This window comes from Eucyclogobius newberryi, unplaced genomic scaffold (genome assembly GCF_026437365.1).
Source record: "Eucyclogobius newberryi isolate DKJ021-1_F unplaced genomic scaffold, fEucNew1.0.hap1 SCAF_2, whole genome shotgun sequence".
NCBI lineage: Eukaryota > Metazoa > Chordata > Actinopteri > Gobiiformes > Gobiidae > Eucyclogobius > Eucyclogobius newberryi.
In genome coordinates, this window is record NW_027315834.1 from 18,072,524 (window position 1) to 18,088,352 (window position 15,829).

At 40.8% G+C, this 15,829-nt stretch overlaps 2 protein-coding genes across 2 annotated transcripts in view; one reads left to right on the top strand and one right to left on the bottom strand.

The window, feature by feature from the left end:
- The window catches only part of gpr19 (G protein-coupled receptor 19), a 2,794-nt gene extending 712 nt beyond the window's left edge, over positions 1 to 2,082 (top strand). The window contains exon 2 of the mRNA XM_072454780.1: positions 598 to 2,082. Coding sequence (XP_072310881.1) covers positions 621 to 1,898 — 1,278 coding nt within the window. The 5' untranslated portion in view covers positions 598 to 620 and the 3' untranslated portion in view covers positions 1,899 to 2,082. The remainder of the gene's footprint in view (positions 1 to 597) is intronic.
- A 352-nt stretch (positions 2,083 to 2,434) lies between these two features.
- crebl2 (cAMP responsive element binding protein-like 2) lies at positions 2,435 to 4,714 on the bottom strand. Its single transcript, XM_072453975.1, has 3 exons — positions 4,488 to 4,714; positions 4,046 to 4,243; positions 2,435 to 3,962 (listed from the first exon to the last, which is right to left on the bottom strand). Exons 1-3 carry the CDS (start codon positions 4,500 to 4,502, stop codon positions 3,795 to 3,797), a joined length of 381 nt encoding a protein of 126 aa, XP_072310076.1. The 5' UTR covers positions 4,503 to 4,714; the 3' UTR covers positions 2,435 to 3,794.
- Between the last annotated feature and the right edge of the window lie 11,115 nt (positions 4,715 to 15,829).

Here is a 15,829-nt window from a genome sequence, read left to right on the forward strand (position 1 = left end):
AAAACTTAATTCACCTGAACAGACTTAGGAACCGTAACCAAAACTTTTACGCAAAAGTAGTGCCTATGTTACTGAAATCCAAACAATCACTCAAATACAAGATTTCTTCCAAAAGTACATATCCACAGCAAGTGTCTGTATTAGTAAACCTGAATAACCTACTGTCCCAACTCTGTCTCCACTTGTGTCTAATCAGCTATTTACAGGACACAATGACAACCAATCAAACATGTTTTGTGGTAAATGAATTTAGCTTCCAAATAGTTAATTTAAGCCGTGTGAGCATAAACCTCCCTCCTGGGATTTCATGTGTGCAAACTTTAATAGGCCTGGATGATCCCAGAGGACAACAGGATCTTAATAGGACCTGTGTGAATGAGGGGTTAATGAATAAACCACAATGGGACCAGAAGCTGCATAGGTTTGACTTCATCCCTGTGGCGTCCTGCTCAGTTTCAGCCACTGTCTGCAAGATGGCTTATTCTGGTCACGCTTAACGTTTTTAAAGGGCTGCAAAGTTGTATACATTAATTATAAATGTCCTGTAATATTTTGATAATCATGTTATAATGACTACTCACTTCTTTGTTTCCGCAGATGTCCACAGTTGGAACATAATTATGGTTTATTCTAAGCCATCACACTCAGTCAATCCCTCCATTTATTCACCAGCTTTTTCATCTTACATGTCATTTAACTTCTCTGAAAGGGAAAACATAAGTGCCCCATCTTCCTTACCCACCACTACCCTCTGCAGCACTCAAGTCGCAGTGACCAGCCAACCAAATGGGACCTTAGATGAAAGTGAGCTGACCTCTGGGGAGGTGGCCGTCTTAGGTTTGGTGTTTGGCATCGTATGGCTGGTGTCCATTTTGGGAAATGCCCTGGTCTGTCTGGTCATCCACAGGAGCCGAAGGACTCAGTCAACAACCAACTACTTTGTAGTGTCCATGGCTTGTGCTGACCTCCTCATGAGCCTGGGATGTGCTCCTTTTGGCCTCATGCAAGTGGCCTCTGGAAAATGGCCTCTCAGTGCAGTTGTTTGCAAAGTTGTACGATATTTGCAGCATCTCTGTCCTGGTGTTCAAGTGTATGTCCTGCTTTCTATTTCAGTGGATCGTTTCTATACAATTGTTTATCCCCTCAGCTTCAAGGTTTCTAGAGAGAAGGCCAAGAAGATGATCCTGGCCTCCTGGCTGTTTGGCGCAGCCTTTGTATCTCCCTGTTTCCTTTTCTATGGCTTCACTACAGCAAATGGTAGCACTAGTCATTGTGACTTTTTCCTCCCCATTGGCTGGGCAGGGATAACATATGCTGTGCTTCATCTGCTTTTAACTTTTATGGTACCTGTGGCACTGATCGTGTTCTTCTACCAAAGAGTTATTCGATACATTTGGAGAATCAGTGCTGATGGCCACACAGTCCGTCGAACAATGAATATTGTCCCGCGGACTAAAGTCAAGACTATCAAGATGTTTTTAATGCTCAATTCAGTTTTCTTCCTCTCCTGGACACCCTTTTACGTTGCCCAGATGTGGCACCCAATAGACTCTCACAGCACAAATAGACAAAGGCTGTTGTTCTTTGCAGCCGTTATCTGGATTTCCTTCAGCTCCACAGCAGCGAAGCCCACATTGTACTGTGTGTACAATGCAAACTTTAGGAGAGGAATGAGGGAAACCTTTTGCATGTCATCAATGAAATGCTATCGTAGTAATGCCTACACTATCACAGCCAGTTCTCGAATGGCTAAAAAGAACTATGTTGGTGTGGTGGACCTCCCAGTCCAGGCCAAGACAACGGCCAAGGACCAAGTTTATGAATCATTTGATCGAGAAGCAAAGGATAAAAAGGTAGCCTGGCCCACCAATTCCAATCCTTCAAATACATTTGTATAAAATTAATGATGTTGTTTAACACGAGAACAGCAATCAATGAGACACTGATTGCTAACTACCTTAAGACAGTATGATAGTATGTCCTCACACAAACAGAATGTTTTCTATTTCTTTCAAGGGCTTATATGGCACACATATTTCTTGTATTCAACACTTGTAAGCAGCTAGGTATTTCATCCATACCACTTAACTTGTATGTGTATGAAATATTGAAGCAGTTTTGGTCTTGTAAACAGATGTGTTTTTGGAGATCTCATGCTCACATACCAGATTTAACACATGTAGCCACAAGGCCATTTACAGCAACACTTTGTTATGCTCCATTAACAAAACTGAAGTGTGCAGTTTTAACAATCATTGCCATGTTTAAATTAACTAAATGTTGTGACTTGTCTTGAAACAGCAAACAGTTTGGTTAGCTGAGTGAATCGTCTATTCTGAATAGATTAGATAAACATTTTATTTTACACACATTTTTGAATGTTTTAATGGTAACATATTCAGAAATAAATATGTCCATAGTGCATAACTGTTTAAGGTTTTGGTTTGTACATTCAATTAACTTCACAAAAGGCCATTATAGCAAAATGAATGTTGTATTTGTCTTCAGGTTGAAATAGTTTCAAATGTGTTTGCGTCTGAAGTAGTGCAGAGACAATTCAGTCAGTCAGAAGTTAGCATGACACAGATGATACAGCATGATCAGATTATAGTTGCTGTATGCGCATTTTCATAGTCTTGTTTTTAATTGTTCAAAAACATTTGAGTAGCAGTGTGTATTTTTGTGAATTGTTTCAGAAATATGCTTTGTAATAAACTAACTTGTAAAAAAAGTGTATAAATTCATGGACACAATGACAAATATTGGCTGTAATCATATAAATCATGTCATCAATGTGCAAAACATGAAAGAAGTATGAGAAGTAAAACATGTTAATAAAAAGGCTAAATCATTTTTTTACTTTAACATTTACACATACAAAACTATAACAAGCTTGGTTAAGCTAACATAAGTTACAATATATACAACATTTGTCTCCTACATCAAGCGGATATTGTAAGTGACAGTCAAAGTAAATGTCACAACTGACGTGTGGTCAGAGCCAGAATAATTTTAAGTGCATATTTTATATTTATGAAATAATAAATATTGTGTGAATTAGATCGTCTTTGGCCTTTGTTTATGTTTGCTAGGTAACAGTTATGTTGCGTCCACATGACATCACCACATTAAAACAGAGCAGGTGTGATTGAAGATGTTTTGACTTGGTTTATGGATAATATCTATCCAATTACTGGGCCTATCCACATGTCATAAAAACACAAAGTTCAATGTCTTCTCTGTTGGGGTAAACAAACATCTTTTTCTCCCAGAGCTTCAGAGACAGGTGCCATTATTCAAACCCAAAGAAGCTGAAAGATTGTTGTAAACTATAAGATTAATATGACAAGTTTGTAGAGTCAGTCCCTACCGATTAATGATAAGGGTCAACATTTGTGCATCATTTGTCTGATAAAGCAAATCTGTAGTTCTGTTCCTTTTCTGACTTTTCATCACCGTGAAACCCATGGGCATGCTCCTGCCCTCCATCTGAAATATGACATCATCAAGAACATGATCATAACCTGCTGCCCCGGTCAAACCAGGAAGCAAAATGATAAATTTGGTCAAATATGTTGCACTTTGTGTGTTAAAAGTGTAGTTTGTGTAGTCTAACCTGTCACGTGCACTTTTAAAAGCCAGCCCCAGAGTGATCCAAATCACGAGGGCGGCAATCACATTTTTAAATACAGTGTATGGAATTATGTGCGTTCATAAGACATAAATGCACATAACGTTCATGTTCTTGTCGCATAGCTCTCCCAACTGTGAGCTCACTTTGTGCATCTTGACAGTCACTCTTTCCTGCGGTCACTCTTGTCCACTGCTGCTGTGGTTTTGCTGTTTTTCAATGCTTTTGTGTTGCTTCCATGATGAGGGATCTTCTGCTCATCGCCCGTGAGCAAGGCCTTGATCTCAGAGGGAATCTTTCCTTGGTCCATGGCAGAGCACCACTGCTTGTACTAGAATTATGGAAAGATGGGCAAAGTGTTATTTCAAGTTTCAGACCAGTAACGTGTTTGTATGATCAGTAGCAGCGACTTGCCATCTCCAGCTCCTCTCGTAAAGCACAAATGGCCCTCTCTTTGCTGGAGACGAGTTCCTCCAAATACTGGTAACGCAGCTTCTTTCTAGCTCTGCATTCACGCGCACTTTGGCGGCTGCGCTCCAGTTTGGCTTTTAAATCAATCTTGGCAGGTTTTCGGCCTCGTTTCCCTGGTTTCTTCACTTTGCCAGCCATTATCTGTCAGGGAAGAAGGACTGTGGTCAGTGACTCCTGGATGATGATAATGCTAACAGCTAGCTGATGTTAGCTGTGTTACGGAGCCATGATTAAAATGTAGCTTAGATATAAATATTCAATCATACAACATAAGCAGACTCGTTTATATACACTTACGTGCCAAACGAACAACGCTACTTAAAAAAAAGCACGCGTTAATCCAAGTGTCGCCACTTTGATGTTAGCAAGAAGTAGTTGAGTTTACCTTGTTGTCATCCATATTGCTAAACTAAAGAGGAGCCAGCTGATTATTAGCTTGAAGGATGAACCAGTGAAAGCGTAGTAAGAGCAAAAAGCTGTAAGAAATAGGGTTCCGTGGTTTAGAAATGTTATTTAATTAAAGATGATCGCTGCTGAACAAATGCGGGACGCTTTGTTTTGATCACGTCGTCCAGATTATCCATCCGCCTGTTTAAACCGGCGCATTACTGCCCCCTATAGGCCCCGGTTTGAACTGACGGTAAAGGACGGCGACAGAATATATTCAGGTGATTTGGGCAAATAAATACCGCACAGATTTTAACATACAAAGTCATTTAGAAAACATTAAGAAATTAATATGTAACCTATGTGATAATTTCTAGGTTTTAAATTCTACTTTTTACTATTATTGCTTCATCATTAGCGCCAAACTTAAGACAATATGAAATAAGATAATCCTTTATTGTCCACACATGGGGAAATTTCGTTGTTTCAACACAGTAGATACAGAAGGAAAGGACAGATTATAGGAAGTTTCAAAAAAACATTTAATAGAAGAACTCTTATTAACAAAACTCCTCTCATATCTTAATAGGGAATGGAGGGGGGGAATTAAATAGATAAATAAATAAATAAAAAGGTAAAAATAAAAATAAGATATTATTAAAACAATAAAATAAAATAAGTAAAGTAAAAAATAGCTAGCATAAGACTAAATAATACTAATAAGATAAGATAAGATAAACCTTTAATATCCACGCAAGGGGAAATTTTGTTGTTACAGCGCAATAGAACAGGAGGAAAGGACAGATTATAGGAAGTTTCAAAAACACACTCTTAATAGAACTCTTATGAACAAAACAAAAAACTCTTATTAACAAAACTCCTCCTCCGGGATGGAGGGGGGGGAATAAAATCCATCCATCCCACTTGGTCCCTTTCGGGGTCGCAGGTGACTGGAGCCTATCCCAGTGACTTCGGGCCTTAGGCGGGGTACATCCTGGACAGTGGCCAACTCGTCGCAGGGCCAACACAGAGACATTACAGACAGTTCACTCTCACATTCATTCACTAGGGCCAATTTAGAGTCACCAATTTTACCTAACACATGCATGTCTTTGGACGGTGGGAGGAAGCCGGAGAACCCAGAGAGAACCCACGGAGAACATGCAGACTCCACCCAGAGAGATCATGTGATGTTGGTCTGGATCGGAGTTTGTGAAAGTCTAAAGTGTAAACATGTTCTGGCGATTTCCCCTTTGGAATAACATGGAAGTTTCAGTCATCGTTACGGCAAAGCCATAACAATTATGACATGGGTCTCATTGACTTTTTTGATGGGGATGCTAAAATTGAGTTGTGTGTCAAATTTCATATAATTTCGCAAAACTAAACATTTAACCTCCATATAAAATCTGTAGGGGGCGCTGTGGCGCCAAATTAATTTATTTCACTTCAAGTAGGTTTAGGGCAAAGAGTTTAACAACTGATTCTAATTTGACGCAATTCGGACTTTATCTGCGCAAACGGCAGAAATGTTAAATTTGGGAGATTTCTGAAATTCTTGCTACAGTTTGCGGCTTCGCCGCACAGAGACCGTGACAGGTATCAATGTAATTTGGATAACTTTTGATGTCCCACTCCTCAGTAGCATTTTCACCAAATTTCAGCTTTTTAGGGCCAACGCCCTGGGAGGAGTTCGTAAAAGTACGACGTTTGGAAAAACTCCCAAGTCATAATTACCCATTTTTGAAGGTGTGCTAATTTTTGTGACTTTTCGTCAATGTTCACTGGGTGAAAAATAGGGGGGTTGGTCCCGAGAAGAAAGAAAGAAGAAAGAATTAAAGCCGCAAGCGGCATCCAACGGCCCTCGCGGGCCGCCGGTCTTCCGACTCTGCGCTTTCGACATGATAAAGATGGCGCCCTTATTGTGTGTTGAATTAAAAAAAGAACTTGACAGACGGCGACACATTGGACATGGCCAATCCAGTGCAAATCAACACAAGTGTCAGTCAAATTTGCTGTTCCGCCGCACAGAGACCGTAGCACTTAGAATATAAATATGGATAACTTTTGATGCCCCGCTTGTGTAGATGATATTTCCCAAAGTAAAGCTTGATCGAGCTATTGCCCACGGAGGAGTTTGTTAAAGTGTGAAGCGTAAATGTGAACATTTCAAAGATTTGGCTTTTTCCCATTTGTGACAGTATATTTGCAGCTCCACGGCACGGAGACCGTACCACTTAATATCAAAATATGACTAATTTTTGATGCCCCGCTTGTGTAGATGATATTCTCCAAATATGAACTTGATCGGACAATCGCCCTAGGAGGAGTTTGTTAAAGTGTGAAGCGTAAAAATGTGGTGATTTGAGCGATTTTGCGATTTTCCCAAAAGGATAACATGGGATGTTTCTGTCATCGCTACGGTTACGCCGTAGAAAATATTACTTTGGCTCTCATACTTTTTTGATCAGGATGGCAAATTAGAATTTTGTGCGTAATATCATGTCATTTGGAAAAACTCTATTGTTTATAGGCCACTCTGAAGGCCAAATATTCAGAATTCTGGGAAACGTTTGCGGCTCCGTCGCACAGAGACCGTAAATGTTATCCTTAAAATTTGGATAACTTTAGACGCCGGCCTTCCGACTCTGCTCTCTGCATTTTACAGAGATGGCGCTAACGCGCCCTCATTGTCTAAGAACTAAGACAGCGACACATTGGACATGTACAATGCTGTGCTTAACCAGTGCAAATGAACACAAATATCGGTCGAATGTGCGGCTCCAGCGCACAGAGACCGTGACACTTGGAATAAAAATATGGATAACTTTTGATGCCCCGCTTGTGTAGATTATTTTCCAAAAATATGAGCTTGATCGAGCTATTGCCCACAGAGGAGTTTGTTAAAGTGTGAAGCGTAAAAATGTGGTCATTTTAGAGATTTTGCGGTTTCCCCATAGGGATAACATGGGATGTTTCTGTCATTGCTACGGCTACGCTTTACCAAATATGACTTTGGCTCCCATACTTTTAATTTGGGGATGGCAAATGAGAATTGTGTGCAAAATGTCATGTCATTTGGAAAAACTCTTGTTTATAGGCCTCTCTGAAGGCCAAATAGTCCAAATTCTGCGAAACGTTTGCGGCTCCACGGCACAGAGACCGTAAATGTTATCCATAAAATTTGAATAACTTTAGATGCCCCACTTGTCTAGGGGAGGTACACCGATTTTGAGATCGGTGGGCCAAACGCACTAGGAGGAGTTTGTTAAAGTGTGAAGCATAAATGTGAACATTTCCAAGATTTCGCGTTTTTCCCATTTGTGACAGTATATTTGCAGGTCCACGGCACAGAGACCGTAGCACTTAAAATCAAAATATGGATAACTTTTGATGCCCCGCTTGTGTATATTATTTACCCCAAATATGAGTTTGATCGGACAATCGCCCACGGAGGAGTTTGTTAAAGTGTGAAGCGTAAAAATGTGGTGATTTGAGCGATTCTGCGATTTTCCCATAAGGATAACATGGGATGTTTCTGTCATCGCTACGGTTACGCCTTACAAAATATGACTTTGGCTCTCATACTTTTATGATCGGGATGGCAAATTAGAATTTAGTGCAAAATGTCATGTTATTTGGAAAAACTCTATTGTTTTAGGCCACTCTGAAGGCCAAATAGTCAGAATTCTGGGAAACGTTTGCGGCTCCGTCGCACAGAGACCGTAAAAGTTATCCTTAAAATTTGGATAACTTTAGATGCCCCACTTGTCTAGAGGACGTACGCCGATTTTGAGGTTGGTGGGCAAAACGCACTAGAAGGAGTTCGTTAAAGTGTGAAACATAAAAATGTGGATATTTGAGAGATTTTGCGGTTTTCACATAGGGATAACATGGGAGGTTTCTGTCATCGCTACGACTACGCCGTAAAAATTAAGGCATTTGTCTGATTGGCTTTTTTGATCGGGACGGCAAAATAGAATTTTGGGTAAAGTTTAGAACATTTTGGTAAAACTAATTTTACCAAAATGTCGCACAGAGACCGTAAAAGTTATCCTTAAAATTTGGATAACTTTAGATACCCCACTTGTCCAGAGGACGTACACCGATTTTGAAGTTGGTGGGCAAAACGCCCTAGGAGGAGTTCGTCAAAGTTTGACGTGAACAAAATGGCTAACTCAGCTTGTTTTCATTTTCAAAGGAAGATGGCGGGCATAGGGTAAGTCTGGGGGCGTGGCCACAATGACATTTTTATTTTGTCCTCAAGAGAGGAATGCGTGTCCCGAATTTCGTAGCTCTACGGCAAAGTTGACCCCGGGGCGTCTCCCATAGGCGCAATGTATTTTGACTTTTGTCGGTGGCGCTGTCGCGCCATTTTTTGCCGAAAAAAAAAATGGCCCAGAAAAAATCTAATTTTTCGCCGATTCTGAATTTTGGGCAAAGTTTGGTGAGTTTTTGAGCATGTTCAGGGGGTCAAATTAGAGCTCAAAGTAAATGTTATCCATGAAATTTGAATAACTTTAGATGCCCCACTTGTCTAGAGGACGTACACCGATTTTGAGATTGGTGGGCCAAACGCACTAGGAGGAGTTTGTTAAAGTGTGAAGCGTAAATGTGAACATTTCAAGGATTTGGCGTTTTTCCCATTTCTGACATATATTTGCAGCTCCACGGCACAGAGACCGTACCACTTAAAATCAAAATATGGATAACTTTTGATGCCCCGTTTGTGTAGATGATTTTCCCCAAATATGAGTTTAATCGGACAATCGCCCTAGGAGGAGTTTGTCAAAGTGTGAAGCGTAAAAATGTGGTGATTTGAGCGATTTTGCGATTTTCCCATAAGGATAACATGGGATGTTTCTGTCATCGCTACGGTTACGCCGTCCAAAATATGACTTTGGCTCTCATACTTTTATGATCAGGATGGCAAATTAGAATTTTGTGCAAAATGTCATGTCATTTGGAAAAACTCTATTGTTTATAGGCCACTCTGAAGGCCAAATAGTCAGAATTCTGGGAAACGTTTGCGGCTCCGTCGCACAGAGACCGTAAAAGTTATCCTTAAAATTTGGATAACTTTAGATGCACCACTTGTCTAGAGGACGTACACCGATTTTGAGGTTGGTGGGCAAAACGCACTAGGAGGACTTCGTTAAAGTGTAAAACATAAAAATGTGGTAATTTGAGAGATTTTGTGGTTTTCCCATAGGGATAACATGGGAGGTTTCTGTCATCGCTACGACTACACCGTAAAAATTTAGGCATTTTTGTGATCGGGACGGCAAAATAGAATTTTGGGTAAAGTTTAGACAATTTTGGTAAAACTAATTTTTGACTTTCAATGTTAATTTAAAGGTCACTCTGTAGGGGGCGCTATCGCGGCCATTTCAATTTTGTCAGCCTAAACTGGTCCAAACTAGAAAGTTTAAAAACTGATTCAAATTTGGTCCTAATTGGACTGGTTTTGATCAAATGGGAGCAATTTTTAGATCTGCAATATTCCAAAATAAGTTGTCCAAATTTGCGGCTGCGCCGCACACAGACCGTAAAAGGCATCTCAAAAAATTGGATAACTTTAGATGCCCCACTTGTCCAGAGGACGTCCGCCGATTTTGAAGTCGGTGGGCAAAACGCCCTAGGAGGAGTTCGTCAAAGTTTGACGTAAACAAAATGGCTAACTCAGCTTGTTTTCATTTTCAAAGGAAGATGACGGCCATAGGGTAAGTCTGGGGGCGTGGCCACAATAATATTTTTTTTTTGTCCTCACGAGAGGAATGCGTGTCCCGAATTTCGTAGCTTTACGCCAAAGTTGACCTCGGGGCGTCTCCCATAGGCGCAATGTATTTTGACTTTTGTCGGTGGCGCTGTTGCGCCATTTTTTAACGAAAAAAAAAATGGCCCAGAAAAAATCAAATTTTTCGCCGATTCTGAATTTTGGGCAAAGTTTGGTGAGTTTTTGAGCATGTTCAGGGGGTCAAATTAGAGTTCAAAGCGCTGAAGAAGAACAAGAAAAATTAAAGCCGCAAGCGGCATCCAACGGCCCTCATAGGCCGCCGGCCTTCCGACTCTGCGCTTTCGACTTGATAAAGATGGCGCCCTTATTGTGTTGAATTAAAAAAGAACTTGACAGACGGCGACACATTGGACATGGCCAATCCAGTGCAAATCAACACAAGTGTCAGTCAAATTTGCTGCGCCGCCGCACAGAGACCGTAGCACTTGGAATAAAAATATGGATAACTTTTGCTGCCCCGCTTGTGTAGATGATATTTCCCAAAGTAAAGCTTGATCGAGCTATTGCCCAGGGAGGAGTTTGTTAAAGTGTGAAGCGTAAATGTGAACATTTCAAGGATTTGGCGGTTTTCCCATTTGTGACAGTATATTTGCAGCTCCACGGCACAAAGACCGTACCACTTAAAATCAAAATATGACTAACTTTTGATGCCCCGCTTGTGTAGATGATTCTCCCCAAATATGAGCTTGATCGAGCTATTGCCCTAGGAGGAGTTTGTTAAAGTGTGAAGCGTAAAAATGTGGTCATTTTAGAGATTTCGCTGTTTTCCCATTTCTGACATAAATTTGCGGGTCCGCCACACAGAGACCGTAGCACTTAGAATCAAAATATGGACAAGTTTTGATGCCCCGCTTGTGTAGATGATATTCTCCAAATATGAACTTGATCGGACAATCGCACTAGGAGGAGTTCATTAAAGTGTGAAGCGTAAAAATGTGGTGATTTGAGCGATTCTGCGATTTTCCCATAAGGATAACATGGGATATTTCTGTCATCGCTACGGTTACGCCGTACAAAATATGACTTTGGCTCTCATACTTGTATGATCAGGATGGCAAATTAGAATTTTGTTCAAAATATCATGTCATTTGGAAAAACTCTATTGTTTATAGGCCACTCTGAAGGCCAAATAGTCAGAATTCTGGGAAACGTTTGCGGCTCCGTCGCACAGAGACCGTAAAAGTTATCCTTAAAATTTGGATAACTTTAGATGCACCACTTGTCTAGAGGACGTACAGCGATTTAGAGGTTGGTGGGCAAAACGCACTAGGAGGACTTCGTTAAAGTGTAAAACATAAAAATGTGGTAATTTGAGAGATTTTGTGGTTTTCCCATAGGGATAACATGGGAGGTTTCTGTCATCGCTACGACTACGCCTAAAAATTTTGGCATTTTTGTGATTGGCTTTTGTGATCGGGACGGCAAAATAGAATTTTGGGTAAAGTTTAGACAATTTTGGTAAAACTAATTTTTGACCTTCAATGTTAATTTAAAGGTCACTCTGTAGGGGGCGCTATCGCGGCCATTTCAATTTTGTCAGCCTAAACTGGTCCAAACTAGAAAATTTAACAACTGATTCAAATTTGGTCCTAATCGGACTGGTTTTGATCAAATGGGAGCAATTTTTAGATCTGCAATATTCCAAAATAAGTTGTCCAACTTTGCGGCTGCGCCGCACACAGACCGTAAAAGGTATCTCAAAAAATTGGATAACTTTAGATGCCCCACTTGTCCAGAGGACGTACGCCGATTTTGAAGTTGGTGGGCAAAACGCCCTAGGAGGAGTTCGTCAAAGTTTGACGTGAACAAAATGGCTAACACAGCGTGTTTTCATTTTCAAAGGAAGATGGCGGCCATAGGGTAAGTCTGGGGGCGTGGCTACAATGATTTTTTTTGTTTGTCCTCACGAGAGGAATGCGTGTTCCGAATTTCGTAGCTTTACGCCAAAGTTGACCTCGGGGCGTCTCCCATAGGCGCAATGTATTTTGACTTTTGTCGGTGGCGCTGTCGCGCCATTTTTTAACGGAAAAAAAAATGGCCCAGAAAAAATAAAATTTTTCGCCGATTCTGAATTTTGGGCAAAGTTTGGTGAGTTTTTGAGCATGTTCAGGGGGTCAAATTAGAGATCAAAGCGCTGAAGAAGAACAAGAAAAATAATAATTAAAGCCGCAAGCGGCATCCAACGGCCCTCGCGGGCCGCCGGCCTTCCGACTCTGCACTTTTGACTTGATAAAGATGGCGCCCTTATTGTGTGTTGAATAAAAAAAGAACTTGACAGACGGCGACACATTGGACATGGCCAATCCAGTGCAAATGAACACAAGTGTCAGTCAAATTTGCTGCGCCGCCGCACAGAGACCGTAGCACTTGGAATAAAAATATGGATAACTTTTGATGCCCCGCTTGTGTAGATGATTTTTCCCAAAGTAAAGCTTGATCGAGCTATTGCCCACGGAGGAGTTTGTTAAAGTGTGAAGCGTAAATGTGAACATTTCAAGGATTTGGCGTTTTTCCCATTTGTGACAGTATATTTGCAGCTCCACGGCACAGAGACCGTACCACTTAAAATCAAAATATGGATAACTTTTGATGCCCCGTTTGTGTAGATGATTTTCCCCAAATATGAGCTTGATCGGGCAATCGGCCTAGGAGGAGTTCGTTAAAGTTAGAAGCGTAAAAATGTGGTGATTTTAGAGATTTCGCTGTTTTCCCATTTCTGACATATATTTGCGGGTCCGCCACACAGAGACCGTAGCACTTAGAATCCAAATATGGGTAAGTTTTGATGCCCCATTTGTGTAGATGATTTCCCCAAATATGAACTTGATCGAACAATCGCCCTAGGAGGAGTTTGTTAAAGTGTGAAGCGTAAAAATGTGGTGATTTGAGCGATTCTACGATTTTCCCATAAGGATAACATGGGATGTTTCTGTCAACGCTACGGTTACGCCGTACAAAATATGACTTTGGCTCTCATACTTTTATGATCAGGATGGCAAATTAGAATTTTGTTCAAAATATCATGTCATTTGGAAAAACTCTATTGTTTATAGGCCACTCTGAAGGCCAAATAGTCAGAATTCTGGGAAACGTTTGCGGCTCCGTCGCACAAAGACCGTAAAAGTTATCCTTAAAATTTGGATAACTTTAGATACACCACTTGTCTAGAGGACGTACACCGATTTTGAGGTTGGTGGGCAAAACGCACTAGGAGGACTTCGTTAAAGTGTAAAACATAAAAATGTGGTAATTTGAGAGATTTTGTGGTTTTCCCATAGGGATAACATGGGAGGTTTCTGTCATCGCTACGACTACGGCGTAAAAATTTAGGCATTTTTGTGATTGGCTTTTGTGATCGGGACGGCAAAATAGAATTTTGGGTAAAGTTTAGACAATTTTGGTAAAACTAATTTTTGACCTTCAATGTTAATTTAAAGGTCACTCTGTAGGGGACGCTATCACTGCCATTTCAATTTTGTCATCATAAACTGGTCCAAACTAGAAAGTTTAACAACTGATTCAAATTTGGTCCTAATCGGACTGGTTTTGATCAAATGGGAGCAATTTTTAGACCTGCAATATTCCAAAATAAGTTGTCCAACTTTGCGGCTGCGCCGCACACAGACCGTAAAAGGTATCTCAAAAAATTGAATAACTTTAGATGCCCCACTTGTCCAGAGGACGTACGCCGATTTTGAAGTCGGTGGGCAAAACGCCCTAGGAGGAGTTCGTCAAAGTTTGACGTAAACAAAATGGCTAACTCAGCTTGTTTTCATTTTCAAAGGAAGATGGCGGCCATAGGGTAAGTTTGGGGGCGTGGCCACAATGATTTTTTTTGTTTATCTTCACGAGAGGAATGCGTGTCCCGAATTTCGTAGCTTTACGCCAAAGTTGACCTCGGGGCGTCTCCCATAGGCGCAATGTATTTTGACTTTTGTCGGTGGCGCTGTCGCGCCATTTTTTAACGAAAAAAAAAATGGCCCAGAAAAAATAAAATTTTTCGCCGATTCTGAATTTTGGGCAAAGTTTGGTGAGTTTTTGAGCATGTTCAGGGGGTCAAATTAGAGATCAAAGCGCTGAAGAAGAACAAGAAAAATTAAAGCCGCAAGCGGCATCCAACGGCCCTCGCGGGCCGCCGGCCTTCCGACTCTGCTCTCTGCATTTTACAGAGATGGCGCTAACGCAATTGTCTAAGAACTAAGACAGCGACACATTGGACATGTACAATGCTGTGCTTAACCAGTGCAAATGAACACAAATGTCGGTCAAATGTGCAGCTCCAGCGCACAGAGACCGTGACACTTGGAATAAAAATATGGATAACTTTTGATGCTCCGCTTGTGTAGATTATTTTTCCCAAATATGAGCTTGATCGAGCTATTGCCCACAGAGGACTTCATTAAAGTGTGAAGCGTAAATGTGAACATTTCAAGGATTTGGTGTTTTTCCCATTTGTGACAATATATTTGCAGCTCCACGGCACAGAGACCGTACCACTTAAAATCAAAATATGGATAACTTTTGATGCCCCATTTGTGTAGATGATTTCCCCAAATATGAGCTTGATCGGGCAATCGGCCTAGGAGGAGTTTGTTAAAGTGTGAAGCGTGAAAATGTGGTCATTTTAGAGATTTCGCTGTTTTCCCATTTCTGACATATATTTGCGGGTCCGCCACACAGAGACCGTAGCACTTAGAATCAAAATATGGATATCTTTGGATGGCCCGCTTGTGTAGATGATTTCCCCCAAATATGAGCTTGATCGGACAATCGCCCTAGGAGGAGTTTGTTAAAGTGTGAAGCGTAAAAATGTGGTGATTTGAGCGATTCTACGATTTTCCCATAAGGATAACATGGGATGTTTCTGTCAACGCTACGGTTACGCCGTACAAAATATGACTTTGGCTCTCATACTTTTATGATCAGGATGGCAAATTAGAATTTTGTTCAAAATATCATGTCATTTGGAAAAACTCTATTGTTTATAGGCCACTCTGAAGGCCAAATAGTCAGAATTCTGGGAAACGTTTGCGGCTCCGTCGCACAAAGACCGTAAAAGTTATCCTTAAAATTTGGATAACTTTAGATACACCACTTGTCTAGAGGACGTACACCGATTTTGAGGTTGGTGGGCAAAACGCACTAGGAGGACTTCGTTAAAGTGTAAAACATAAAAATGTGGTAATTTGAGAGATTTTGTGGTTTTCCCATAGGGATAACATGGGAGGTTTCTGTCATCGCTACGACTACGGCGTAAAAAATTAGGCATTTTTGTGATTGGCTTTTGTGATCGGGACGGCAAAATAGAATTTTGGGTAAAGTTTAGACAATTTTGGTAAAACTAATTTTTGACCTTCAATGTTAATTTAAAGGTCACTCTGTAGGGGGCGCTATCACTGCCATTTCAATTTTGTCATCATAAACTGGTCCAAACTAGAAAGTTTAACAACTGATTCAAATTTGGTCCTAATCGGACTGGTTTTGATCAAATGGGAGCAATTTTTAGACCTGCAATATTCCAAAATAAGTTGTCCAACTTTGCG

What these genes read in the sequence shown, in the direction of transcription:
- crebl2 (XM_072453975.1), bottom strand. An exon ending in TACGAGAGGAGCTGGAGATG is followed by an intron (nt 3,963 to 4,045) that starts GCAAGTCGCTGC and finishes CCATAATTCTAG; the next exon opens with TACAAGCAGTGGTGCTCTGC.